General features: G+C 40.0%; 4 protein-coding genes across 12 annotated transcripts; 2 read left to right on the top strand and 2 right to left on the bottom strand.

The window, feature by feature from the left end:
• Positions 1-976: 976 nt before the first annotated feature.
• Positions 977-12,798, bottom strand: LOC103137518 (interferon-induced very large GTPase 1-like). Of its 8 annotated transcripts, none has more exons than XM_007551278.1 (9): positions 12,766-12,798; positions 10,695-10,845; positions 10,231-10,293; positions 10,069-10,131; positions 9,059-9,649; positions 6,954-6,988; positions 6,789-6,846; positions 6,658-6,698; positions 977-6,572 (listed from the first exon to the last, which is right to left on the bottom strand). In XM_007551278.1, the coding sequence occupies exons 4-9, from the start codon at positions 10,100-10,102 to the stop codon at positions 1,746-1,748; spliced, it is 5,586 nt and encodes a 1,861-aa protein (XP_007551340.1). In that variant the 5' UTR covers positions 10,103-10,131; positions 10,231-10,293; positions 10,695-10,845; positions 12,766-12,798; the 3' UTR covers positions 977-1,745. The 8 variants fall into 8 exon arrangements, with proteins under 8 accessions (XP_007551340.1, XP_007551342.1, XP_007551338.1 ...); XM_007551280.1 differs by having other exon boundaries at positions 10,069-10,119; XM_007551276.1 differs by having other exon boundaries at positions 10,231-10,270.
• Positions 12,799-13,834: 1,036 nt separating this feature from the next.
• On the top strand, positions 13,835-17,616 carry LOC103137517 (uncharacterized). 2 transcript variants are annotated; one of them, XM_016671092.1, is made up of 18 exons: positions 13,835-13,990; positions 14,067-14,122; positions 14,196-14,285; positions 14,409-14,533; positions 14,614-14,751; positions 14,828-14,893; positions 14,958-15,128; positions 15,200-15,296; positions 15,363-15,568; positions 15,635-15,994; positions 16,071-16,188; positions 16,253-16,458; positions 16,532-16,649; positions 16,724-16,896; positions 16,967-17,034; positions 17,117-17,239; positions 17,325-17,455; positions 17,519-17,616. In XM_016671092.1, exons 1-18 carry the CDS (start codon positions 13,878-13,880, stop codon positions 17,563-17,565), a joined length of 2,406 nt encoding a protein of 801 aa, XP_016526578.1. In that variant the 5' UTR covers positions 13,835-13,877; the 3' UTR covers positions 17,566-17,616. The 2 variants fall into 2 exon arrangements, with proteins under 2 accessions (XP_016526578.1, XP_007551337.1); XM_007551275.2 differs by having other exon boundaries at positions 13,836-13,990; positions 17,117-17,235; positions 17,315-17,455.
• A 99-nt stretch (positions 17,617-17,715) lies between these two features.
• On the top strand, positions 17,716-20,755 carry LOC103137516 (uncharacterized). The gene is made up of 4 exons (XM_007551274.2): positions 17,716-18,377; positions 18,450-18,567; positions 18,633-18,721; positions 19,800-20,755. Exons 1-4 carry the CDS (start codon positions 18,351-18,353, stop codon positions 20,547-20,549), a joined length of 984 nt encoding a protein of 327 aa, XP_007551336.1. The 5' UTR covers positions 17,716-18,350; the 3' UTR covers positions 20,550-20,755.
• Positions 20,756-20,763: 8 nt separating this feature from the next.
• Positions 20,764-25,532, bottom strand: LOC103137515 (ephexin-1-like). Its single transcript, XM_007551273.2, has 7 exons — positions 25,434-25,532; positions 25,153-25,245; positions 24,920-25,074; positions 23,168-23,332; positions 21,943-22,025; positions 21,741-21,845; positions 20,764-21,434 (listed from the first exon to the last, which is right to left on the bottom strand). The coding sequence occupies exons 2-7, from the start codon at positions 25,210-25,212 to the stop codon at positions 21,274-21,276; spliced, it is 729 nt and encodes a 242-aa protein (XP_007551335.1). The 5' UTR covers positions 25,213-25,245; positions 25,434-25,532; the 3' UTR covers positions 20,764-21,273.
• Positions 25,533-26,587: the final 1,055 nt, after the last annotated feature.

The following is a 26,587-nucleotide window of genomic DNA, read 5'->3' as shown; positions in this document are numbered from 1 at the left end:
CTCCATTTGTTTTTATGATGTAGAAGCTGTCATTGTGGGGCCTCATTGGGGGGGGTGAACGTGTTTGTTGTGGATGCAGGAACGCGACCGTCTCGTCCACAAATGCACATTTCCTGCCTGAGAACTTCTGGGTACAACATGGAGGATCAGAAAAAAAACGTTTCTCTTGTTTTGTTAGTTATTTCAGGATTGTTAACTCTCACGTCTCTGGCAGAGTGTCAGCCTGAAGGACGGATGGTAGCGATAGTGGACACCACCCTCACTGTCCAGCCCCAACAGAACCACTCTGCTGGACCCAGGCTGCGGTCCGACAGAGACAGACAGCGCCAGAGCTCTCTTCGTATTCAGCTTTGAGTCCTGTGGAACGACTGTCACTGCGAGATTAACGTTCAATATATTGATTTATCTTTTGGCTCTCTGATCTGATCTCCTCATCTCTCAGAAGGTCGTGGGAAATGTTTTGGTTCATGAAAACCAGATCAGCCACTTTCAGGACTTTCAGCCGTGGGACGATCCTGTCATTACACAGAGATGCTCCGTACAGGTGAGATCGTTTGACTCAAAGGAATCTGTTAAACTGGTGCTGGTCAAACTTTACCACAAGAAAGATGACACCATTCTGTCCTCCCACCTTTTTTCAGCTTCGTTCACTTGAACCTTCAGAACCATCGTTCTGAACCTTTCAGCCGTTGGAGTCCAATGAAGACTTAGTGAAGCTGTTAAAATAAGTGTTCATGTGAAACTAATGAAAATAAAGTGTTATTTTACTTTTACTCCTCTCCTAAATATGCATATTTATCTAAGTTTCCATGTTCAACAAACAGTGAATTTGGAAGAAAATGAATTCGGATTAGAAAAGGAACTCAGAGTTGTCAAAAGCATGAACAAAATGGTGCAAAAATACAAAAAGAGTAACTTTGGGTAACTGATGTTTAATTATTAAATTACTAAAAGAAGCAAACAAAATGAGAGGCAGCAGACTGAAGCCAGATGTTTATTAGGAAGTAGAAACTGATTTCTGAACATAAGCTGATTTACAGCTGTGGCATTTCTGAAGCATGTTATTAAAGTACTTGTTCCAGAGGGTTTGTATACTTTTAGCAAGTCGTATCAATAAGCAACAAACAAATACTTGTTAGAAAACTTTGATTTTTTTTTTTAAATTAACCAATACTTTTCACGTACCCAACAGCATTCCTAGTAAACATTACATCCAAAAGAAAATGTTAGAGTATAGTTAATTCAAAGTACAGGTTACCATCAGTTACTACTGTTCCTTCTGTGAGTTTCAGAAATGCATTCAACTAAAAATAAAAATCAAACAAAAGGTTGTCATATAAATGCAGTTTTGATGTTGATCAGGTATTTTGATGAGACGCAATGCATAAAATTAGAGATTTTTGCTCGTTACATAAATTGTATTAGACTACAGCAAATAAATCTATATTGAGCATTGAACTAAATGATGTAAAATGTAAGTTAATACCAGAAAAATAGTAAATTTATGAAACAAAACTTCCACCCTTCAGTTCTGAATATAAAACGAGTAAGAGGCGGTTTAAAAAGAAAATCTAAATTCTTATTGTGTTGCGTTTTTGCAACACAGTTTGCTACTTAACATGAAAAAAACATACATAGCTAGTATTAATTTTTTCTTTATTTTTAAATTTACTGTCTGAGTTGGTGTAGCTATAAAGAACTAAATCAGACAGATTCTTCCTTTGCAGAGTTGTAGGGGAGTTTTTTCACTGACACATTTCATCCAGACTTTTTATGGCTTCCTCTTTTCTGATTTCTTTCCAGTTTTCAGGAATCTTACCTAAACCCTCAAATTTTAACCCATAGTATTTTTCCAGATTACTTCTAAATCTGCACACAACCCATTTCCAGTACGGCAGTTTCGACTCATCGGGGGTGATTCTCCACGACTTAAACTCTGGACCAGCCTTTCTGTACTCCTTATAGGGAAAGGCTCTCTTTGATTCTCGGTTGGGAAGGAAAGTGCGATCGCTTGAAACATCTGATGTGCAGAAGTTTATGTACATGACTCTGGTGTTTGCATGATACATGCCACTGAGTGAACAGGATCGATGGAAAGGCACGCTGTGGTCGTCAGGGCTGTGGTCTTCGAGCGTGTTGGTGCACACAGCAGAGCAGAACGGACACTTGACCCAGCAACATCTGCACAGCTGATCAATGAGGATTTGTTCAGGCGTTTCCCTTGATTTTTTCATTTCATGCACCGAGAAGCTACTAATTTGCTCTTTCACTGATTTGAGTTTTTCATCTGTTTCTTTGCTGAGAAAGTCAAAATCATGTATGTCGCTGAAGTCCTTAAAAGAGGCACTATCAAATTTTAGCTGATCTTTCATCAGAAGGGATAATTCACTCAGCCACGCGTTTATATCGCCTCGCTGGATTTTAACTTTCTCTGTTGCAGTACATAGAGCTTGACTCACAACTGTGTAAATGTCTTCCACATTTTGTTGGAGTATTATTTCTGCCTTATTATGACCAGTGTCAATGTATCTCTGGACTTCTGCTGTAATGAAAGCCTCTATTTGCTCTCTGGGGTTTTGGAAGTAGACGATGAACTCCTCAAACTCCTCTCTCTCTGCGAGTGACCTGAGCACATGTTTCTCCAAGTTCAGCCTGTTTCCACTGAAGGCTGGGACGTTACACTTCATGTCTCGAGCGAGGGCCAAGGCGGTCTTGGTATAAGCAGCTTCAGCAATCGATGGTCTCAGTTTCTCACAGATCAGTTCGCCAAGCACTACAACGGAGGAACTTCCTTTGCAGCAGATTTGGAAAATGTTGTAATAATGCATTTTCCTGCTTTCCAGATAGCAAAGTGCATCGTTGTCCAGTTTGAATTTCTGCTGGGACTCCAGCAGCCAACTCTTTACTAAATCAAACACATAGAGAACAAGATCTACTGTAAATTTCTTTACAAAAGCATACTTTAACTCTGATTCCAACATTGCCACATTTTCTTTGATGAAATGGACCATTTCGTGCAAATAGGTTGATTGGTAGCCTCTTGTTGCTACGGGTTTCTTTTTGATTGTATCAACGGACTCTTTTGCAACAATATCAATAATTTGTTTGATCTGTATTTGATCAACAGAAGATGCTTTGGGTGTTTTGAAGTATTGTTTTAAGACTGCTTTCCAAACGTTCTTGACGTTAGTAGATTTCGTTTGTTTATTGGTTACATTGTTTTCCGTCTCATCGCTTTGAGGTTTTCCACTCGTCTCATTGAGATCTTCCTTCTTGAGAATGTTTATATAATCCACATATTTATCAGTCTTCGATATATCTTTATATGTGCCGCTTTCTTTGCATTCTTTGATAAGTTTTTCCTCCATGCCAATCTCTTTAAGGATAACAAACAGATCATTGTCCAACTCTATGTCCTCCAAGGGTTTTGTATTTTTTGTTAATTCATTAACCCAGATTTTCCAGTCGGTGTTGAATGCCTGTTGAAGCTCTGCTTCCTCTTTGGACTTGTTCTTGAAGTTTTGAGCAATGTCTTTGCTCTTCTGGAGGAGCTTGTTCTCAAACTCTGTCTTCATATCGTCCATCATTTTCCGAGCGCTCTTTTGTCGAATCACTCCATCCAGTTTTCTTTTAACTGTTCCCACTTGTTCGTCGTGAAACTCTTTGAGTTTGCACTCAAACCGGCCTCTCCACTGGACCAATGTTTCTTTGTTCTTTTCTTCCTCAAAGTATCTTATCATCGCTTCTTCGATTTCTTCATATGCTTTGCTAGTTTCTGTACTAATACTACTTGACTCAAGCTGGTTGAGGTCTCCATTTTCGATTCTGTTGTATAGCTGGTTTTCAATGGTCAACAGGTTGTCCCTGATAGCCCAGGTCCAGTTCCCATACTCCGCCTCCAGTTTTCTGTACTCTGCAATTTCTTGTGTGTTTTTAAAACTGAAAACAAAGTTTTCATTCAGGAGTGCGTCCCACAGATCCTGAATATGTACCTTGAGGTGTGAAAGACTGATCCCATTGGACGCTGAGGCTTTAGAGAGAATATGTGCCTTCAGTTCTTGGATGCTCTCACTGTAACCTGGGTTTGGAGGAGCCATCGGTGGGCTTCCTTCCCATAGCTGAGCAAAATATTTCACATCCGTCTCTATATTAAACGTGATGACATCACCGAAGCAGTTTGAACTGCAGTCCTCTTCTTTGGCTGCTAGTTGGGTCATTTGGTCCAGTTTTTCTTGCAGGCGCCTCCTACCATCCATGTTTTTCTCTGCTGCAGCAACATCTGTAACATTCTGGTGAACAAACACACAACTTGGACTCAGTCTAATCTTCTTCATCCTCATAGAAGCTTGAACAACTATCTGCAGAATATCTTGCATCTCAGCTGGATTTTCCCCAAAGATGTTGATTAAAGTCATGTTTCCCACACCTACAACAAACGTTGCCAGTTCATTGTCATGTTGAAGAGTAGTACTTTCCAGCTCCAGAGCCCTCAGTCCTTCAGTGTCCACCACTAACAAATAATCAAACTTAATGTCCTTCTTGACCTCCTCTGTCATCTTGACCAGCTGCATGAAGGCACCTTTGGTGCACCTTCCAGCACTCACTGCAAACTGGAGTCCAAACATTGAATTCATCATTGTTGATTTTCCGCTGCTCTGCAAACCCAGAACTGACAAAACAAACACTTTCAGGTCGCCCAGTTTCCTGATGACTTCATCAAAAACACTGGAGATCCACCTCAAAGGAACATGGCCGGCGTCCCCATCCAGCAGCTCCAGAGGATGACCTGAGATCAGCAGATCTGCTGCCAGTTTAGGATAGCTACACCAATTACCAGATTTATTGTCTCCATGTTTTGTTTTATGGGCCTCATAGATCTGTCCCATTTCTCTGAAAATGTGCTCCAAGCCAAATGTTGCAGACTGGAGTTTTTTTGATAATAGTTCAAGCTCAGTTTCCATCTTTTCTAAATGTTTTGATTTGTCGTGATTGTTCCTCAAAGCCATAACCTCAGACCATTTGTTGTCGTAGCTTTGAAGGATTGAAGAAATACAATCTGCAGAGAGGGCATCTGTTAGGATCTGAGTCCATTTCAGGAAATATTCTTTGTCTTTTGGTGGTAGTATGAAGAGGTTCTTGGTGAACAACCTCATCAATTCACTGCAAGAAATATCACACTGTTGTCCTCTAATTCGAGTCAGTTCTCTTTCCTTTTTGGATTTGTCATTTTCAATGTTTCCTGTGAGACGATGGAGTTCCTTATTTGCTTTGCACCACTTCAGCCACAGATGGCCTTGGTAAGAAAGAAAGTCATCCTTAATGCTTGAAACATCTCTATTCTGAAACAAATTAGTTATTGTCACTGCAGCTGATTTTCCATTTTGGCACGCATTGTCGCTTTCATCCACTTTGATTTCTGAGTTCTCCATCATAGTTTCAAGCTGGAAAGTTGTTTTTAAAATTGAAGGATCCTCTGAAGACAAAAGTCCTTGAATGATTCTTTTAAGTTCAACAGAAACATCAGCCTGATTTCTTGCTTTGAGTCCCATTTTGTATTTTCCCTTCCTACTCTCCACAGCACCATCGTCATCAACAAGGAGACAAATCAGAGGCTTTTTGGACTTCCACAGAGCTGATATAATTTTCCTACTCCCATCATCTTTTTGGAGATTTGGGACCATCACAACATTGACTGATGACTTTTCCATCAGTATGTCACGCTGCTTTTCGATCATCACAGCATCACCATGAAGGTTACAGAAAGCAATGCAGTTATTGAAGGCATCACCGGGTTTTCCAGCTGGGCAGTACCAGGTAATTTCAGCAACTCCGTCTAGTAAAAGTCGGGTTTTGGTGCTACCAGGACAGTGTCTGTGGAAGAATGTGCTGTGGCGGTCATTGATCAAGGAGTTCATCAGCTGGGACTTGGACACCGATAGTGATCCCAGGCGGAAAAAAGATACCAAGGGTGTTTCAGCTTTGCAGATTGGAATATTCTTCATGGTGGCTTGTGAATCCCCCTTGGTTTTCTTCCATGTTTTAGTTATTTGCCTGAATGCCCATAGAGGACACTCAATCTCAGCTGTAAATGGGTCAGGAACCAGCAAAGGTAAGGCATACTGACACTGGGAAAGCTTAGTAATCATGATCTGTCTGAGGAAGTTGTCTGAGCAGTGAAATACTGCCATCTGAACATCCATTGGATGCACATGAGTCTGGCTTGGCTGATTTGTGCCAACACCAGCACTCATAAAGGACTCCAAGTCACTCTCATCTGAATCATTTCCATCAGAGTCAAGAACAGGCTTTGAACAGGTGACGTTAAGACTGTCTTGTTCAACAGGAATGTATCTGGCTCTGTAATCTAACATTATCAACCTGTGAAGAAAATAATATGCTAGATCTTTCTCAGATGTGTCTTGGTGCAGTTTTAAAGGTGGACCAACTTGAAGAAATTTTCCTGGGGACATCTTCCTTGGATATTCATCTTGAAGCTGCAGTCTGGTTAGCAATGTCTGAGTCTCTCTTTGATGTTGGCTGTTCTGGACGATTTTGTCCAAATCTTTCTGTGACTGTTGAGAAACAATTTACACACAGACCAATTATTGGTATCTGTCATTTGTGGACCACTAATTTAAACATCAACCACAGTCCTACCTTTTCACCATTTTGTCCTGAACTCTTGGCTGAGGTTCCTACTGAAAAAAAAACCAGAAGATAAAATTACAGCACAGCTAGTTTAGGTTTCATTGTTTTTATGGAGGTTTTTCATGTGTTTAAAAGTGTACCTGTCTTCATGGCTGCATTGTCATTATGATTCTCTTCTGACAGTTCAATAGCTGGATCCTGTTGAGAAAACAAATATATTTAAAAAAAATTTAGCTAATAAATTACACCCAATAGCAATAATACCACAACCACAAGTTGTGTTAAAATAAAAAGCTTATATTTACCTCTCTTTCAGCTGCACTCTTCTGCACCTCTTCTCCTTTGAGGTAAAAACAGCCAGTTAGTAGAGATCTATAGTTCAATGTTCTATAAATTGTTATATGGGAGCTCTTGATGTTAAAACATCAAAATATTTCTTGTCGAGGTGGCTGCTACCTCGCAAGCACTAGCCTGTTGCTGTTAGCGTAGCTTTGACCTGATGAATTTGTTATAGAACTGTATAAACTATTTCAAAGACAGACTGTGAGTATTAGCTTCTCAATAGGCTAGGACTGACTTTCCCCTGCAGCTGCAGAATTAGCTCTGAGAAGTGCCTTTTAAAGTGGCAACACACAGAAGCCTATATTACACACAGATCTCATTAGCATAATTCAAGTAAAGGCAAAGCATAGACCATGAGTTCAGTCAGTCAAGAGACTTTAAGAACCCGAACTCAAAAAACTTTAGCAGGAAATAAAATTCTTCATTGTAAGCCTCATTTTACTTGTTCACACACACAGGCTCACTGGTGTGGCCAATGGTGGGCGCACTGTCGATCAATGCTCTCCAATCGCCATGGCAACACTTGATACTTCAAATTCTGATGCTATGGGCGGGCGGACAAACAGAGGTGGGAAGGGAGGGAGCGCTGGAGCAGTGGCTAAAACAGATCCCAGGAACAACATCAGACATCTCAGTCCAGAAATGTGCAGTTCTAGGCACAGCCAAGATACTGGAGGAACCCTCAAGCTCCCAGGCCTCTGGTAGAGGACCCGAGCTCAGAGGATGAAAAAGAGAGAGACCACCCACAGAGGGTGAGAAGGGAATTTTATATATATATATATATATATATATATATATATATAAGTATATATATAAGAACTACAGCAGCTGTGATGCACCACAGCAAAGGTAAACAAATGTAAAATAACTGAACAGGTGATCAACTCTAAACAACTCGCACCTTTTTACTCTCTCTCTCTCTCTCTCTCTCTCTCTCGTTTAAGCACACTCGTTGCCGTGGCAACCGCTGCTCCTCGAGCCGAGCACAGATTACGTTTACAGAGATTTAGTCGGTTATGATAGCCTATCAGACTTTCAGGCTTGATATTTATTTTGCGATTATTAATAAGCCTCTCATGAACACAGAGGTGGTTGATTAGTTATTTTTAAACTCCTGTTCTGCTCGTTACTTTGATAATGGAACCGAAACGCACAGAACTGCGCAACACCTTGTAGAAACAATAATCACTGAGAATATTATTTTTGTTGGGTCCTTAATTTTAACACGTTTTGTTGATTTACTTTAGTTGTTCTTTAATAAAGTTATGAACGTTTTGATAAGGAGTCAGAGGAGGACATGCTGGTCTCAGCATCCTGGCGGGGTTCAGCTTGTCACCTAATGCTGAGATCGACTCAAAACCTGCCTACGTGTTGCACAGCTGCTCTAGCAAAGCACGAACAGTTCAGAAACAATATGAAATTGGAAAGGGGGGGTGAGGGTGGGGATTTATTAACTGAATAAGTCGTGTTTTAGTTTGTTCTTGAAAAATTAATCACTCACGGCTGCACAGTGAACCCATTGATTCCTTACAGCTGACAGCCGCTCCCCTCTCTTGCAGGTACTGCGTACCCCCACTAAATCTTTTAGGGGTACGCAGTACCCGACCGTACCCCCCTACTTTCACCCCTGGATAAAGGTGTTAGAAAATGAATGGAAGGGATGAAATTAGATAAATACATAAAATTAGAGGTGTGATCTGGACGTGGCCCTGCTTCTGAACTTCAGTTAACATATTAACTTAAATGGACCACGCCATGAATATATAAGTTTAAATATTTATTAAAGAAGGCCTGATGCACAGTGGCTCAGTTGTTGGAGCTGTTGCCTTGCAGCAAGAAGGTCCTTGTGCTGCAAGGCAACAGTCGGGACGCCGTCTGACTTGCTCTTTTTACTTTTTTATTTTTTCTCATATTATTTTTCTTTTTCTTTTCATCAACTTATTTTATTATGGTGCAGTTTGTTTTTTTAAAGTGCTATATAAATAAATGTGACATTGACATTTCACAGCTGGAAAATGTTCCAGCTGTGAAATGAACATTAACTTGAGTGACAACAATTAAGTCTTACCAGTTTGTTTTTTCTTAACCACTGAAGACTCCATCAAGTTGTGTCCCACAGATTCTGGCTCCAAATCCTTATTTTGCTCTTTATTTCCACCACATATGAGTCCAGTAAAGCAGGATGGATTGCTATCAGACTCCATCGCCTGTATTTTTAGCAGCAGCTCTGCTATCTCCTCTGAGACGGACATACTCCTGGTACATGTGTGGTATCTCTTTTCAACAAAACTGTCACAAACCTTGAGGTCTTTAAATGCATCTTCATATTTTTCACCTGAATTATGAGTCAAAACTGTCATCAAATAATAAATTGCTCCTCTCCCAAAAGTTTTTTCCAACCACTGCAGCCCTGATTTGTATTGACTCACATGGTGGCCATACGAGATCAGTAAAAGAAAGGCATTGATTCCCTTATCTAGAGTTATTTCTTTAATGTCTCGCAGGCCAATTAGGTTAATAACATATATGTGCCGACCACACAAGTCGTACAGCTTGGATGAAAACTCTGTGTGCTCATCTTGGTTAATTAAGATGTTTTTTGTTCCAGACTCAACTGAACTTGTGTCACCAAATAATACAATGATGAGATCAGCATCAGCTAAAACAAGAAAAAAAAAAGACTAGATTTGTACCACAGTTATGAAAATAGCAAATGCCAAATGTTGGGATAACAGTGCATCTGGAAAGTATTGGCAGTACTTCAGTTTTTCCACATTTTGTTATGTTATTTTCTTATTCCAAATTGTATTAAGATAACCTTTTTCCCCAAAATTCTACACAGAAAATCTCACATGACTTACCAGTGATGGAGGCCTACAGATTTGTGCCTCAAAACAATTCGGTCACCACATTGTCATTATTGGGTATTTGTTTGTAGACTTTTGAGGAAAAAAGGTTGATTAATACAATTTATATGAAAAAATATATATACTGTAGCATAAAATGTGAAAAAAGTGAAGTGCTGTGAATGATTTCCAGATTCACTGTAATGAGTGAAACAGACGAGTTGATTCTTACTTTTATCGACGTCTGTGGCTGCACTTGCTTCCATTGATCTATTGTATCCTGCTGCAGACCAGTCTGTTAATTACATTTACACATTTCTTTTCACTATTCTGTTAATTCAATTAAACTTAAATGAAAGACAGTGGTTAAAATAATTCATTAGAATAATCTTACCTCTCTCTTAGGGTGTGGCAGAGCTATTGCTGACCTCTACCTGTGAGAGAAAATGAAATATAGCTGTGTGGGTTTGAGAAAAAAAAAAATCCATCCGTTATTTTGACTGCCGCTTTTGCCGTTTGGTGAAAACACTCATTCTTACCATTGTTGCTAGCACAATAAGATGAACAAAGCATTTGTGAGTTTTTTTAAATACCATCCATTAAAACACTTTTTCTTAGTTTTGCTTACTTGTTTCCTCATAACAAACATTAAGTAGAAAGGCACCAAATGAGTGCAATAACAGGAAAAAAGCGGCGCTGCGCTTGTGACTAGCTAGCTAACAGCTATGTTGCTAATGGGTTTGTTTACAATCTATTCACAGTCCCATTAGAAAAAACAGAAGCAATGAAGGACAATAATCATTCTCAGCCCATTCTTGTTAAATTTGTAGTCATAAAGGACATAGTTTTGTAGCCTACCGTTGATTTGTTTAGATTAGCATGTGTTCATCAACTCTTCAGAAACCTTTTCAGAGGTGTTGATGATCCTCCTCGTCCTGCTGCAAAATTATTGATCTCCAATTTCTTAGATTTCCATCTTTACAATACTTCAGTTGTGTATGTAAGATATCTGCAGACAAAAAGTAAAATAAAGAACTGGTTTTAAAAAGTTGAAGTTCAGGTACCCAAGAAAAAGTTGCATTCTACACTAAAGCTTAAAATGTTAGTTTTACACTTCTCTGATACTTCTACATCACTAAGAGCAAATATATCTTGTGGAGGGTAAATTATTTTTCCAGTCACACTGGTTAAACAAAAGCACACACCCTGATTTGTATCTTTGCATCATGCATAGAAACCAGTGTGTCATGCAGATTTTTGGGACTGGTACGTAAAGAAAACACTTTTACACTTTTTATGCTTCCACTTCTTATGTTTTTGGCTTTTGAGATAATCTAATTGTTTTAAATAATTAAATCATTGCTTATTTTTAAGTGCTTAAGTCTCAATCTGTCATCATCAGGGATTCTGACCCTATTCATGACATTAAAGTAACAAATACTTTTTCTAAACTGGTAAATAAGCATTTAATTATACCACAGCCATTTAATCAAGAGTGTGTTTTAGTTTAGTTTTGTAACTGTGTCAATTGTGGTTTTGTTTTATGCCGTCGTTTTTGTCCAGGCCTCCCTTGGAAAATTGTTTTCAATCTTGTTGGAATGTAAACTAAATAATGATTTTGTGATATCAGGTAAATGCTAAATAAAATAGCTAAACAAATGTCAAATAAAACAAAAAAAAACTGAAAATCAATAGTTGGGACTTTAAGTTAAGAGAGAGAAAGTTGTAGACTCAGGAATAACACAAAAGTGACAAAGTACCGGAGACTTGGTGTCTAAAAGAACCAGTTTGAACCAGAGAAAATCAGATACAAAATAAGAACACCACATACCGACCTCAGAAAATCCCTTTAGATAAGTCTGGTATGAGTATGTTGACAGATGTCATACTGGTTAGACAAAAGCACAAACCCAGTTCTGTACATTTGCACCATGCATACAGGAAACAAGTATCACAAGACTGATTTTGGGACTGATAAAAAAAAAAACATCTTGAATCATTTTTCTACTTTCATATGTTGTGGGAAAGTGTTGGCAACCTCTATTTTAAATACTTTGAATGTTTGGGTTGGTGAGACTGCCAGCTCATATTTGCATAATATATATATTTTTTTTGTTGTTGTTGGTTTTGAACTTGAAAATAGTCAGAATATCAATTAGGCCCCTAATTATTCAAAGTAGGATATAGAACTATGTAATCAACTTCTTTGTTTATGACTGGAAATCATCTCTCAAAAGACAACAGAATAATTTTGAAGTAGCACCAATTTTGAAATTCGGTTTGTTTTTATATTAATACACAGTTAATTTTTGAATGAAATATCCAGAAGACTTGCAAGAAAGTCTTATGTCGAGTGTTGTTGTTTTTTTGTTTGTTTGTTTGTTTTATTCAAGTTTAATTCTAGTTTAAAGTTGGAAACTTAATGCTGTTGTGGAGTTCAAATATTTTTGCTGCTTTATGACTCTTTTCTTTTTTGTGTGTGCATCTTCTCTTAACAATTATAAAATGTTCAGTAAATCAGTCATGTGTTTGACACCTAATTTTAGTAGATCATCTTCTTTCATGAATCCTCATAATTTTTTATATTCTAGGATTAACCTCTAAAGCCCAGATTTGATCTTGTAACAAGTACAAGTTAAATTTTGAGCCACCAGTAATCAAAGATCAAATGCTCAAATAATCAGAATAAAACTAAACAAAAAGGGATGTACTGATAAGGATAAATCTAAGCTAGGTAAACAAGGAAATAATCAAAATGCAAACATAGATTAAACCCAAACACATCTGAATCATAAGAATTTTTTTTATTTAATGAAAAACACTATTAGCTATGTATCATTATTTGTAATACATTATACTCACAAGCAATATTGAACACAATCATACAGTGCTGCAGAGAAGAAAATCATTCGGGTGTAAATATACTCACCTTTGCAGGTTGGTTCTTCCTATTCATCTGAAAGTTTCTCCTTTTTCCACAGCAACTAATAAAGAACCTAATAAGCTCCTCCTACCTGCAGCTAACCAAATCAATGTAGGAGGAAAAATGAAAGTAACAATTCCCCTGGAATATTCCAGGGGAATTCCCCTATGGAACATTTTCGGCGCCTAGAAGAGATCAAGATCTCAAGTCCAAATCTTGTACCGTCTGTGAAGCATGTGAAGTGGTCTGCTAGATAATTTGTTGCAGCAGGGACCGGTCAGCTCACCCTCATTTATCAACATAAATTCTGCAGTGTTTCAGAGACGTGGTGCAATCTGTGAAAAAAAAAAAAAAAGGTGAAGCTGAAACAGAACCGGACCCTTCACCATAAAACTGATCAAAACACATCAGTAAATAACCAAATGACTGACTGCGAGTTAAGAAGTGGACAGTCCTGCTGAGTCCTGCTTCCCCCTGCTGGTTGTTCTGTGTCAGTGGCTGCTTGAAAGAACCGATACCAACTGGTTTCTCCATCTTCATTCTTCATTTTGTGGCTAAAATAGCTTTAATTCATTTTTTGTCATTCCCTTATAATTTTATACATAACAACATGAAGTGCAAATCAATGAAGAAATAACCATGAAGTCAGATAATAAAGAAAGTATGAGAGCATTCGTATGAAAATACATGTTTAAAAGTACACAAAAAAAACGATATCTTTGAAAAAAGTTGGAAATGTAAGCAAAAAATTATGAATTTTTAAAATGTGTGTTTATATCACTATATTTGCAGTATGTCAGAACAGAAAGGAATAATTAAATTTGGCAACAAAAAAAATTGTAAAATGTCTAGCTTCTAAATTGATCCAATGTTTTCCTTTTTAGCTTCAATTGCGTGGCTGGAAGAAAACAGCGTTACAATCTCTATTAAATGCCAAAAAATAGTGGCATATTGAGTCCTTACTACTGGACAAATTTTGTCATTCATATTAGCAGCAGCTGTTTTTTTCTAGGACTTAATTACTGACAGGCTGCACCTTGGGAGGCAGCTGATTGTTAGTTGCCTTGTGGACAAATGGTGTCATCAAAAGCTGGACGGGGGACAGCATTTCATGGTGCATGTCTGGTGAAAAACAAGTGGTTCACTTGGTCAGTAGGAGTAGTTTGCTAGCTGTTATGCTAGCTTCAGACACCAACACATCAACTGCCATGGCTTTCAAGTTGATGTTTAGGTAGGTTGTTGTGGTTGATTGCACATCAAGTTTTGATTTTTGAGCTATTTTCTCACTTTTTGTTTTGTAACCACAGTTTGGCATTACTCCTGTCCTTATGGGCCACTGCAGGATGTGACTTCTTTGTGGAAGGTTAGTGGAGCCTTGTTTATCCTACAGTGACACTTTAAGATGCAAGTTCTCTGCAACTTATGCGTTTCCCCAGGCGTTCTTCAACTAGAGTGTCGTGATCGTTACTTCATGATAGCTGTTGACCTTGCTGCCACTGGAGACGTTCCTCGCTTTGAGGCTGTGGGTTAGTGTTCCTGTTCTGCTGCAGCTCAAAGCACTGAGGCTGGTGATGGTTTGAGACAAATTAAGTTGAACATGGTTCTGACTGCTTAACCCATGAAATGTTTTTGCTTGATGTTTTTCTCAGATGGAACTGGCACATATGCCATCACTGAGGATTATGCAGCAAAGTGTGGTTACAGTATCAGTATTCTCTCTCTCCTGGGCCTTGTAGAGCTTAGAGCATCCTACTTCAGTTGTCATACTGAGAAGGTACTGAAAAAAAGCAGCTTTCCTGACCTTTAGAGAAGGTTCCTCGTGCATCCTGGCTAATGTTTCCAACTCTGTTTCAGGGTGCTGGCTTTTCATTCAGATTTAACCTGATAACTACCTATGAAGGGGTAGATGCTTACTATGCACTCAATAAGACCTGTTCATCCCCTCTGCCCTGGTCACCCAGAGAGGTCACCTGTGAGGTCAACTACATGGAGGTATGTCTTTCCCAAGTCTCCCTCCCTCCTTAAGCCCTCACCCTTGTTTTTAAGCCCCCTAATCATGTTGCCACAGGTATCCGTAAGGAGTGAACTTCCCTGCCAATCTGGGTCAAGTGACGACTCGAGTACACTCGGCCCTGTATGTATCAATGATGATGATTGGTTTTCTGGATTGGCAACTTTCTAACTGTCTGTATTTACAGTTGTACAGTCCCTCCACTGAAGTCTGGCAGGTGACTTTTCAAAATCCATATCAGCAGTTGCCACCCATGAACCTGTCTCAAGCCCGACAGGAGGGCTACATATTTGATCATGTCCATGACAGGATTGTGTTTCGTACACCGTATGGTCAACCTGAGTCCTATCATACTGAGGTAGAAGGCCCTTTCCAGTTACTTGCAATTGTCTACTCCCAACATGGTGTTTAACCAGCATGTCTTCATAGGTGACTGGGGTTCCAGTAGAGGTGGTCCATGCAACTGTGTTTTCGCGGCAAAGCTGGGTTGTCGTTATGGTTGACCTGATTGCTGCTTGCTCCATGGGTGCGTAAACTAAGCTGTTTATTTTACAGAGCCTTACAGTTTAGTAAAATTATTTTGTCCAAACAGATGAAGGGTCATATGACAGTGGCTATATGATCTGGGGCACTCCAGAAGCACTCTATCCCAGTCTTGGCACCACACAGATTAGTTTTGGCCTCAATGGGAACCTTGTGGAGCAGGCTGCTGTGGTGCAGAAGGGATTTATTATGGAAAGGTATAACTCGACTGTCCAAATTGGGATCCCTTATGATGCTGAAGGAGGCTACAGAAAGGTAAAGACACTTGACTATAAAAGTCTCCTGCATATTTGACTTGCGTCTAACTGAAATCAATTTCAGAGCTTTGTGAGTGATTGCCTCTCTGAGTTCTACATCTTCAACCTCTACTTAAAACAAACTTCAGTGGATGAACGCCATGAAGAGACTGTGCTGTGGTTTCACAGGACTCTTGTTACACCCCTCCTGTCATCTCCGCTCTTCACTGAAGACCAAACTGATGTAGACAATGGCACATTCTCAATCCATCTAGGCAAAGTCCCCAGAGACGTTGAGCTGACCTCTGTTCAGCTGAATGGCCAGGAATTTGCAGTACCCTTCAGTGACTCCATCGCATACACTCTTACAGAAGTCAGACATTCCAACAAAAGCCACAGCTACACACTAAAAGTGCCATTGCATGACCCAATTGTAATCCAGGAGGCAAGTCTCTTTAAGAACACTGTCTAGTGGTGTCATAATGCAAACTTAGTTCTAACTTTTTTTTTTTCATATTAAGTTCTCCAAAGAGAATGCAGCCATGTTGCACAAACTGGACATAAACTACACACTGATTGTCAAACCTGGAGACGAGCCATACTACCACACCTTCTCAGTCACGGCACGAATGGCTGTCTGTAAGTCATATGCTGAAGTGATTCCCTTAAATTAAATATTTGGCTAACTTGTTTTGCTTGGCAGCTCCTCCATCTTTTGATGTGGTCTGTACGGAGTCTGGGATTGACTTCAAGTTGGCCTATCGCTCTTTTGACTACCTGTGGGATTTCACGATTGGCTCAGACCGACTGACTCCAGTGCTGGCAGCCAACCATGGCTATACCATGAGCAATGACAGTCAAAGTCTGCTGCTCAGTGTGCCACTGTTCACACATGGATACAAATACAAGGTAATATTAGCAACTGGGCCTATCTAGAAAGTTTGAGTTACTAAGTCTGACATTGAAATTCCTTTCCTCGAAGGATATTGGTCTGAACGGCTTTCTCGGGACATTTTCAATCCTTGTGAGGGATCGTGAAACTGCTGACATCCTGACTTCCACCACCAAGACATGCCTGTTTAATGCCACAGAGTTCATTAGTAAGAAAAAGCTATATCACGGTAATGGAGGTTGCAAGGCTTGTGAATACTAACTTGTGGTTATTTTCCAACAGTGTGTTCAACTAATGGGTGGATGACTGTGGTGGTTGATCTGTCTGCGGTTCTCCCAAGTGGTGAGATGCCAACACGCTTTCATCTTTTGAACAACTTCTGTGTACCCAAAGCAGTAGATGGCACACGAGTGCTCTTCTCATTTCCACTTCACAGTTGTGGTTCCACAGTTAAGGTAAATATTGCCCACTATTAAAACTAACTGTAGAGTGTCAAGTGTTTAAGACTTGTGTTCCCCCCCTCAGTTGGCAAAGGAAAATGTGACTTATCAAAACAAGATCTACTTGGACACTTCTGAGAATGCTGTTGAAGGGTATGTCCCGCAAGGCAGCACTTCATGGTACCACATTCTAGTACCGTTTTAATTTTGGTTTCAACCCTCCCACCCCCCACAGAATGACTGTGCAATGCACATACCCTCTAGTTGGTCTCCACCGACTCTTCTCAATCCACAAATTTGAATCTGACAAAGAAGGTGTTGGCAGGATAATCCCTTTTGTGGAAACTACAAAAGGTATGTTTGCTTGCTTAAGAACTTGGGTGTAGTTTTAAGTAATGTCAATTAAACTAAATGTCTCTCCTAACTGTTCCAGCTACTATGACTCCAGCTAAAATGACCACAATTGCTCCCCAAAGAACCAGAAGTCCCAGCTTACACCTGCCTCCTTCCTACCCTACTGCTCGTTACATCAAAGTTTACAGGGTTCATAACAAACCTGGCCAGTTCAGTAAAGGTGAGTGAGTAAATTCTTTCAATTGAAACTTTAAACATGTCTAACTCTTTCCTCTACTTGTAGGGCCAAAGGGAAAGTTGCAAGTAAAGACGCTTCTTCGCTATGCTTGAGGAAGTGTATGACTTTTATTGTTGCATTAAATAAAGCTTAAAGTACTGTTGTAGCTGTGCCTGTTTTTATTTTTAAGCAGAATGAATAACAAATTGGGTCATTCTGGTGTCTTCCTCATAAAGTTTGACCTATGGTCACTTGGCAAAACTGGCCTGTGAAGCACATTTTCTGAAAACTACAACTTGCACTTCATTCTTTACTCTGGATCAGTGTAGAACAGGTGCCAAGTGGCACTATTCAGGATGACTAATACTTTTGTAAAGTACAGACATTTTAGCAGAAAACTTGGTTTTTTGTGAATATTGATATGTACTACATTGGAACAGCCCACTGGCTAATTTCCTGTCCACCAAGTACATGAGCAGCTCAATAAAGCACAGTAGCCAGATTACCAATGTAACATTTTGCTAATTGCTTGACTCTTTTTGTAATTTGAAAATGGGAGCCTCAAACTCGACACAAACTGCTGTCCTGCTCAAACGCACCTGAATCAAATGACTGGCTTGTTACCAGGCCTTTGTCTAACTTAATGGCCTGCTGAAGAGGTGATTCAATCTGGTTCAGCTGTGTTGGAGCAGCTACATCTAAACCATGATGTAGGGCAGACACTCTCGATGATTTGGAGAGCCCTACTTTAAACCTAACTTTACCGCGCTTTTTCATCGAACGTAGTCGTCACTTGACCAGCAGGTGTCGCCAGTGGAAACAACAAACGAGCTTGTTTACTTTTGATAGTTCTAAAACCACGAGTCCGTTTGCGTTTCTTTGAATTAATTAGACGACCATGAGCTACAGCGAAGCACGTTTATTGGTGAGTTTCCCCTCAGACTTTAATGCTTCAACCGGGGTCTATTAATTTCATTCGCCGTTCGTCCTGAAACAGAGAGCCAGGCAGACCGTCCTGCCACCCATCTCCAACAGGACTTTGCAGCACCCCTCCTTCCTGCCTTTTTACATGCCCCCACGTTTTCATCACACTTTTCATGGAGACGCTCACCCAGGTTAGTCACTTCTGTTTATGTAAATGTCTGCGTTGAACAATAAGTGACAGCTAGTTTCTCTTCAGGTTACCCAATGAGTCCTGTGGAGGTCTTCTACACAGACCCCACTCTGCCCTGCGGGAGGAGGATCTATAATAGTCTGAGTAGGAAAATGGTGAGTCGGTCCACAATTAAAGATCTCAAAGTTTAAAAAGACGGAGTTTAAGTGCAGAAATGTGTTATGGGGAAGACTGCCGACAGGACAGCTTTCATCAGTTAATGAAACCTTAGAGAAAGTCAGAAAAGGTCACTGCTAAGGAAGCTGGCTGTTCAGACTGCTGTGTCCAAGCGTATTTATCGGACATTGAAAGCAAAATGTGTGGTTGAAATGATATGCACATGCAACAGTGACGGACAGCTGTGATAGAAATGTTCAGATGTCCAAGTCTGAAGTCTCTTCTGCAAGAATCAAAGTTGCTTTAGGTCCAGTGTGAAACTCCTACAGTCAATGGTGATTTAAGGAGACATGTCTTATGCTGGTTTTAGTTAACTTTTTTTTTTTAGTCCCCCCACCTTTAGAGTCCAAAGTCTGAACCATCATCTGAGGACATTTCAGAGGACTTCTGTCTGCTGTCAAGCTTTATGAACTGATTTAATTTAAAAGCATAACTTGGTACCACCCCACATTGCCAAAGGTACTGATACTGCTTTGATAACTGCAGAGAATCTTAAAAAAAAAAAAAAAAAAAGACGCTAGAACAGATGATGCAGATAACCTAAAGGCTGCTATCAAAGCATCCTGGGCTTTTATCAACTGAGCTGATGCCACTGATGCAGTAATTAATGCAGAAGGAGCCCAGACCAATTGCTAAGTGCATATACTTTACAGAACATGGATATAATATGTAGTTGTCTGACATCTCTGTATTTAAAAAAATAAATAAATTTGCCTCCTGTAATACTCAATTTTAGGATTTCAGTAGCTGTAGGTTATAATTGCCAGTAGATAAACAGAAATTAACTTTTCAATAATTTTGTTTAAAAACTCAAGGTCCCAAAAAGATTGAAAGGGACATACTTAAAAATATATGAGTAATGGTTGATCATTTGCATAAACAAAACAATTAAACATTTCAAACTTTAAAAATGGCTTGCCACATTAAACTTGACCCATCTCTTGAAAGGAAGTGTCAGAGCTGAGTTTATGAAAACATACTGTTGACCCTGTTAATAATTTTCACTTTTCCAATCAGGTTTTTGATTGCTCCCAGCTCAACACTCCTGCCCCCATCATGTCCGCCTGCGTTGCCCCTCCAAGCCGCCCAGACCCATTCAGGGCCGGACCTCACCCCAACAACCTGGGCAGCCCAAGCTGGAGGCTCCAGACCATCCACCCTCCTCAGGTGCAGCCAAGGTTTGTGGTCATCCAGCTCACTCAGCAGGAGGATCAGGTGATTACCAGCCTGTTGAAACTCCACCACCAGGAGGCGCCCCAGAGCAAGGAGAGAATCGCCACCGCACTGGCTGACTTACCAGGAGCTTTAAAGTCAAATCCCAGAAATTTTAGCACAGGTTCACTGGAGGGGGCAGACAAGGTTTTCTGCATTGATGAGTTAGAGGAGCGACGGAAATGGTCAGACGCAGAGTATGAAGCTGCTAACACTCTATTGAGCAGCTTTCAGCAAGTGGAGGATTTAACAGGAAACACAGCGACGCCTCCTGATCATCTGCAGTCCCAAGCCTCTCAGACAGAACTAGAGTGCCAGACTTTCCCACCGTCAGTAACTTGTTACAGTTCACAAAAAAGAAGCTGCGTCAAGGAGAACGGCGACGTCGGGTCTCAGGAGGACATGACCGCATGTCCAACAGGTTTTGAGAGCAAACTGGGACAAGAGAAGGTGGAGGGCAGGTCAGAGGAGCGGATGCTGACAGATCTGGAAGGGGACGCCGTGCAGGTTCTGCTCAGCCTCAGGGAGGTAACAACTTTCGATGCCATGCAGTGATCGCGTCGAACCAAAGGATCGTTTTTGGAATGAGTCTTTGATTTGGTTACGGAGGCCACAAACTGGGCAATTTATCCTCTGAAAAAACCCCAAGACTTCAATTTGTCATTCCTTTTTTTTACCTAGTTGTAAAATATCTTAAATATATGTTCACGTTTGTACTGTGCCATTAATGTTGTGTTCAATAAAAATGTTTCCTTTACAAACACGAGACTAAGATTGTTTTTTGTTTTTTTATTAAAAGTACAACTGCTAGTTTAATCAAAACACCCTTTTACAATTTACATTTTTTAACATATTTACATTTTTTTTCTTTTTTTTTTCCCCTTACAGAACTGTAGGAGGCGTTGTAGTATTCCAGCACTATCGGTTTTAAATATCCAGAGGTGATCGGCAGATCTTCACTCTAGATTCTTGAAAACTTTGCCATCTCAGTGACAGTCAGCAGGATGTTTGACGTGGCAGGAACCGGAGAATGTGCATGACTCAACGTTGACTAGTATCTCAAGAAATCTGGAGAATGATTGGCATGTACAGTTTCCCAGTCATTGTTAAAAGTGCATGCTGCGTTTTTAGCATTGGCAATAACAGATCTAATTTTAGTTCCTTGTTACTTCGGTGGGATAAGCTGGGGGATTATTTACAAGGTGTTTGCTGATAATCGGCATTCACTGGGATCTTCTGTCTTATTGTCCTTTAAAGCGTATGTCCGGTGTAGACGTACTCAGCGGGCTTTGCCACATTTCACCATCATCGTAGCCTGAGAGACCCTGTAGCGCTCCTTGACGTTTCTTCTCCTGACGTGCTCGTTGGTGATCTCGATGACGTTCGTGTCGGGGAACCAGCCTTTCTGACCGTCGGACAAACGGACTCCTTCGTACCAGCCTGGGGTTGAAACAAAAAAAAACAGGGGGAGGGGAAGAATGTGGAAGACAAATGAGGGAAGATTGAAGGTTTTTCTCTTCATGCAAGAAAGTCAAAAAGATTAAACTACTAAAGGAAGGTTTGAGGATTAAGGGGGTGTATACATAAAGTCAAGGAATGGAACAGATAAGTGAAACAAAAGCAAATCTGTTCACTTGATACAATCATTCAACCTATATTTGAATCCCATATTTGCAACAAAAACAAAAAAAAAATCAAAAAAGATGTTTTGAAAATTTCTACAATGCATTGTTTGCCGGTTTTTACCCTCGTTGGTTTTGCGGATGACATTGACGATCTCGGTGGGTTCCAGGTTGAGTTCGTCTGCTTGCTGGGCGATGTACTGCTCCACACACTGCACCTGAGGACAATCTGACACACACACACACACACACACACACACACACACGACCATAAAGCATGGAACAAGACCAAACACACAGGGTCTGTTTGTCGATGCTGTTCTCACCCCAGTCCTCATAAATCACTTCTTCGTCGACGTCTTCTTTGGTGGTGCTGGGGAAAGCCGCCAACCATCTCTGCATGTCCGACCTGTTGACACAAACGAGCTTTGACTGGACTGAAGCAGAACCTCGTTTTCTCCACCTCCTAATGAAAAGATGAGAGCTTCTGATGTGCTAACATGCAGCGTGTCGGGGTTTACTGACGTTCCTCTTTGGGGGGGCGCTGAATGACTGATAATTGGATTTTCTGTTTTTACGGGGTTAGGTCAGGATTACCAAATTTTTCAAATATCTTTCTTCAAATTCATTACTTTACATTTACTTGGTATTTGATTAAGTTGTCTTTTACACTGTGTGACTCGTGTTTGTTTGCATTTCCTTCCAGAAGCTTCTCAATAGTTTGCTGAAGTTCTGACCCGTTCCTCCCATCAAGACTGGTGGAACTGAGTCAGGTTTGTAGGTCATCTTAGTTTTATATTTTCTGTCTTCCACTAAACATTTACTTTATTGCCCTAAAGCAACTTTATGGTATCCTTGGGTTCACCGTCCATTTCAGCCTAAGATTAAAACTTCCTGGTCGATATCTTGATGTTGCTCCAATATTTTCACACGACACTCTTTCCTCATGATGCCATCTGGTTCTTCTTCTTCTCTTCTTGGCTGATTTCAAGTTAGATTTTGATCAGGTAGAAGTTTTATTTTCTCTCCCTGAGACCAACTCACAATTTCCTTGGCTTGTGTGTTTGGGATCATTGTTTTGCTGAGAATCCCTCCCTTCATTTCACCTTCAGGTTCGAAACAACAATGTCTGCGTACATTTCTCAATTAGTTTTTTCCCCCAAAGTATATGAAGTCTGGTGGATCCAAATGGTCTTTATTGCCTCTTAAAGCTCTGAATCCAGCTGTAGTCAATCCTGTGTGAAAGTTTTCCTTCCACTCAACTTCCCCAGATATGCTTTGATAGCAGAAAACTTCTTTAGCAATGACCTTCTGTGGCTTTACCTTCCATGGATAAGCCATAATATAACATGTTTTAAAAAATATATCATTTTTATTCATTTTTTCTGAGAATTATGATTTTTAATTATCTGTATGAGCTAATATGAGCAATAAACCTAAGAGAAACACTTGCGATACATGGTTTTACGTGATAAACCTGAATAATATACGAGTTTCAGTTTTTAAATCTCATTACTAAATTAAAGCTTATTGAGATTCGCTTTTACTCACTTGGTCGGGGCTTTGAGGAGCCGCTCCATTGTGCGTCCCTGGTGGTTTTCCAGCATCATGAGGTTGAAGCAGTTCTCGTAGGTCGCGCCACCAAAACATTCATCCAAAGGCTGAGCCTGCACCAGAGATCGATGAGTGTGGTCCATCACCACATAACGGTCTGAGCTGTTCACAACGAACCAGAACCAGAGAGCAGAGCTCGGTCAACGGCAAACAAACAGCTGGAGGGAGGTTTAACTGGTTACACAAAAATGTATCCAGGGGGCATTCCAAAAAAAAAAAACACAATAAGCAAAACAAACAGATGTGTCACATGCATGAACTGTACGGGTGTCTCTTCTCTTAAATGTCTTTGACAACGTTTCCCGTTACATTTGAGGAAGTATCGAGTCAATTCATGAGTGGTGACAGAAAATCGAAGGCATGCGGTGGTTTTATTCTTCACAGGTGAAATGTCATGACGGCAACATGACTAGGGGAAAAACAACGGGAGAAATCTCCCAACCGAGCATACTGGAGCGGAGCCAAAGAAAAAAACTTTAGTTCAGACTATTTTCAACCTTCTGTTAGACCAGCAGTACAGCAACAAAGGTGGCAAAACATTCCTCAAGTGATAAGTGTAAGTGATAAGCTTGTTTTCACTCGGATGGTTCCACATGCTGTATAAAAAGGCAAAGCAATTATAAAAATGTTTGAAATCAAATCTTCCATTGTTAATATTTTACTACATGACAAAATAATTTAAGAAAACACATCAAATTCAGAAATTTAAAGACATTTTGGACAGGATTTATTTAGAACTGCGTGACCTGAATCAAATGTCATGGATTTCCTTGAACAAGTTTTCACAATTACTACTGCTGGAGTTCTGGTCATTTCCTCCTGACAGAACTGTTGCAACGAGTTTATATTGATGCATGCCCAGCTCTTCTCAACAGGACAGAGATCAGGCTTTGTGGTGGCCTCGTCAAAACACTCCGTTATCTGTAAGCCACTTTGTAACTGAATTGCTGGTGTGCTTCGAGTCATGTGAAATATTTAGTATTTCCACTGAAGTTCTTCCTTTATGATGCCATTGATTTGTTAAATGTGTCATTCCCTATTAAAGGAAAACAAATGCAACATAATTGTACTTTCCATTTAGGGTGGTGGGTGACGCTTTATTTGACGGGGTGTGCATAAGGCAGACATGAAACTGTCATAAACATGACCTGTCATGAAGACGAGAGTCTTTAAGAATGTTTATAAATGTTGTCATGAGGCGTCAATCGGCAAATAATGACACTTTTAAAGCAAAGATGCTTTAAAAGTTGCATTAAAAGTCCATTAAAAGTGCCAACTTTGTATGATTTTGTAAATAACGACAATTTAATGCAAAGTTGGCACTTTTAATGGACTTTTAATGGAACTTTTAAAGCAACTTTGCATTAAAAGTGTCATTATTTACCGAATGACACTTCATGACAACAGTTATAAATATTCATAAATACTCCTTCATGTTCATGACAGGTGTTATGTCACGTTATGACAGTGTCATGTCAGTCTTATGCACAGCCTGTCAAAGTGTTACCGGATCAGGTTCTCAAGCTTGCTAGCTTGCGCTTTTTCCTCCAAATGTAAACATGGTTAGATAGAGAGAAAAAAATGAGGTGCGTCTTTTTATAGTGAATGTAGGCTTTTGGTTTCAGTGGTAAATAGTATTTTTTTTAATGCATCATAGATAATGTTTCTTCAACAGCTTTTCTACGTTACCCTTTCTTGATGGTAATTAGTAGGTGGTCGTTAAAAAGGAAGAGGTAAACCGGAGAGAACTTGGCCCTCATGTTCACAAAGGTTTTTGCTTTCGACATTTCTTGCAGCTCTCCCTTCTTCTCCAGAAATCGAGTCTCAGAGATGATCGGGATGGCCTGGCGAGGACAGAATGCAGTTTAAACTCTTCATAACTAATAGACGGACATATCAAAGGCGTCCCGGTCTGGGCTTACCCTGAACTTGTCAAACTCGAGCATCTTTGAGATTTCAATCAGCTCTTCCATCTGCCTCATCTTTCCTACGTCTCTGTTGCAACAATCAATAATCTGTGTGCGATCAAGAGGGAAATAAAGAGTCGAAATGCTTATTTTGCTTTTTTAAACAACTCCCTCTGCCACTTTAAATCATTCCTCACTCGGCAGGAAATCCGTACCCAACACAATATAAGATCTCCAGTTATGTAAAGCAGCGGCCATGTATGTGGAGGGGAAAGTGAAGAGTGAGGGCTGTTTACCTTAGAGACGGAGGTCAGAGCCTTAGAGGCCGTCTGCTCCTCTGGCGTTCCCTCTTTTGTTCTCTTCAAGATGTTCTGAAACCACAAACAAGCTTTTATCTAAGCAGCTCGTTCTTTTCCGTGCGGATCCTAAACAGGTTGCAGGGTGGAGGTGAGGCGACTCCACGGCGCGCGTCAGGAAGCAGAAAGGATTACTCTGGAGTGATGGCATTCCTTACAGTCACACAGCAAGATGAACTCAGACTACCGCCGGTTAAAGGAAATAAACAGAAACCGAAAAGGATCACTCTGCTCTGAATGTGCTGACAGAAAATATTTAAAGCTTTTGAGAACTAATTGTTTGAATTCTTCAGTTCACCGCCTAAACCAGAGGCCTGTATAGATATATATGTCTAAGCAAGCCTGTTTAGAATTATGTATCAACTATACAGGTCATCATAATCATCACACTTAAAACATTTGGTACACATATGAGCAAAATATGTGGTTTTTACACAATTACTTGCAAATGTTTTAAACCACCCATCATTTTTTTTTTTTACACTTTGAACCCAACGAACAAGCCTTCCTGCTGACGTCTAAATAGTCTCNCTAAAGGCTGCTATCAAAGCATCCTGGGCTTTTATCAACTGAGCTGATGCCACTGATGCAGTAATTAATGCAGAAGGAGCCCAGACCAATTGCTAAGTGCATATACTTTACAGAACATGGATATAATATGTAGTTGTCTGACATCTCTGTATTTAAAAAAATAAATAAATTTGCCTCCTGTAATACTCAATTTTAGGATTTCAGTAGCTGTAGGTTATAATTGCCAGTAGATAAACAGAAATTAACTTTTCAATAATTTTGTTTAAAAACTCAAGGTCCCAAAAAGATTGAAAGGGACATACTTAAAAAGATATGAGTAATGGTTGATCTTTTGCATAAACAAAACAATTAAACATTTCAAACTTTAAAAATGGCTTGCCACATTAAACTTGACCCATCTCTTGAAAGGAAGTGTCAGAGCTGAGTTTATGAAAACATACTGTTAACCCTGCTAATCATTTTCACTTTTCCAATCAGGTTTTTGATTGCTCCCAGCTCAACACTCCTGCCCCCATCATGTCCGCCTGCGTTGCCCCTCCAAGCCGCCCAGACCCATTCAGGGC

This window comes from Poecilia formosa, unplaced genomic scaffold (assembly GCF_000485575.1).
Source record: "Poecilia formosa unplaced genomic scaffold, Poecilia_formosa-5.1.2 Scaffold41, whole genome shotgun sequence".
NCBI lineage: Eukaryota > Metazoa > Chordata > Actinopteri > Cyprinodontiformes > Poeciliidae > Poecilia > Poecilia formosa.
Note: the sequence above shows the minus strand (reverse complement) of the source record. Positions and strands in the feature narration are given on the sequence as shown.

Bases quoted from the DNA above. Each gene is read 5' to 3' on its own strand.
- LOC103137518 (XM_007551278.1), bottom strand. From the start codon at position 10,102: ATGGAAGCAAGTGCAGCCACAGACGTCGATAAAA. The intron at 6,847-6,953 runs GTAAATATAAGC...TTTTCTCAACAG, and splicing joins AGAGTGCAGCTGAAAGAGAG to GATCCAGCTATTGAACTGTC. The intron at 6,699-6,788 runs GTACACTTTTAA...TTTTTTTTTCAG, and splicing joins CAATGCAGCCATGAAGACAG to TAGGAACCTCAGCCAAGAGT.
- LOC103137517 (XM_007551275.2), top strand. From the start codon at position 13,878: ATGTCTGGTGAAAAACAAGTGGTTCACTTGGTCAGTAGGAGTAGTTTG. The intron at 15,129-15,199 runs GTAGAAGGCCCT...ATGTCTTCATAG, and splicing joins CTGAGTCCTATCATACTGAG to GTGACTGGGGTTCCAGTAGA. The intron at 17,236-17,314 runs GTATGTTTGCTT...TAACTGTTCCAG, and splicing joins TTTTGTGGAAACTACAAAAG to CTACTATGACTCCAGCTAAA.
- LOC103137516 (XM_007551274.2), top strand. From the start codon at position 18,351: ATGAGCTACAGCGAAGCACGTTTATTG. The intron at 18,378-18,449 runs GTGAGTTTCCCC...GTCCTGAAACAG, and splicing joins ACAGCGAAGCACGTTTATTG to AGAGCCAGGCAGACCGTCCT. The intron at 18,568-18,632 runs GTTAGTCACTTC...GTTTCTCTTCAG, and splicing joins TCATGGAGACGCTCACCCAG to GTTACCCAATGAGTCCTGTG.
- LOC103137515 (XM_007551273.2), bottom strand. From the start codon at position 25,212: ATGAGGCAGATGGAAGAGCTGATTGAAATCTCAAAGATGCTCGAGTTT. The intron at 25,075-25,152 runs GTAAGCCCAGAC...TGTCCTCGCCAG, and splicing joins TCGAGTTTGACAAGTTCAGG to GCCATCCCGATCATCTCTGA. The intron at 21,846-21,942 runs GTGAGAACAGCA...TGTGTGTGTCAG, and splicing joins AGTGATTTATGAGGACTGGG to ATTGTCCTCAGGTGCAGTGT.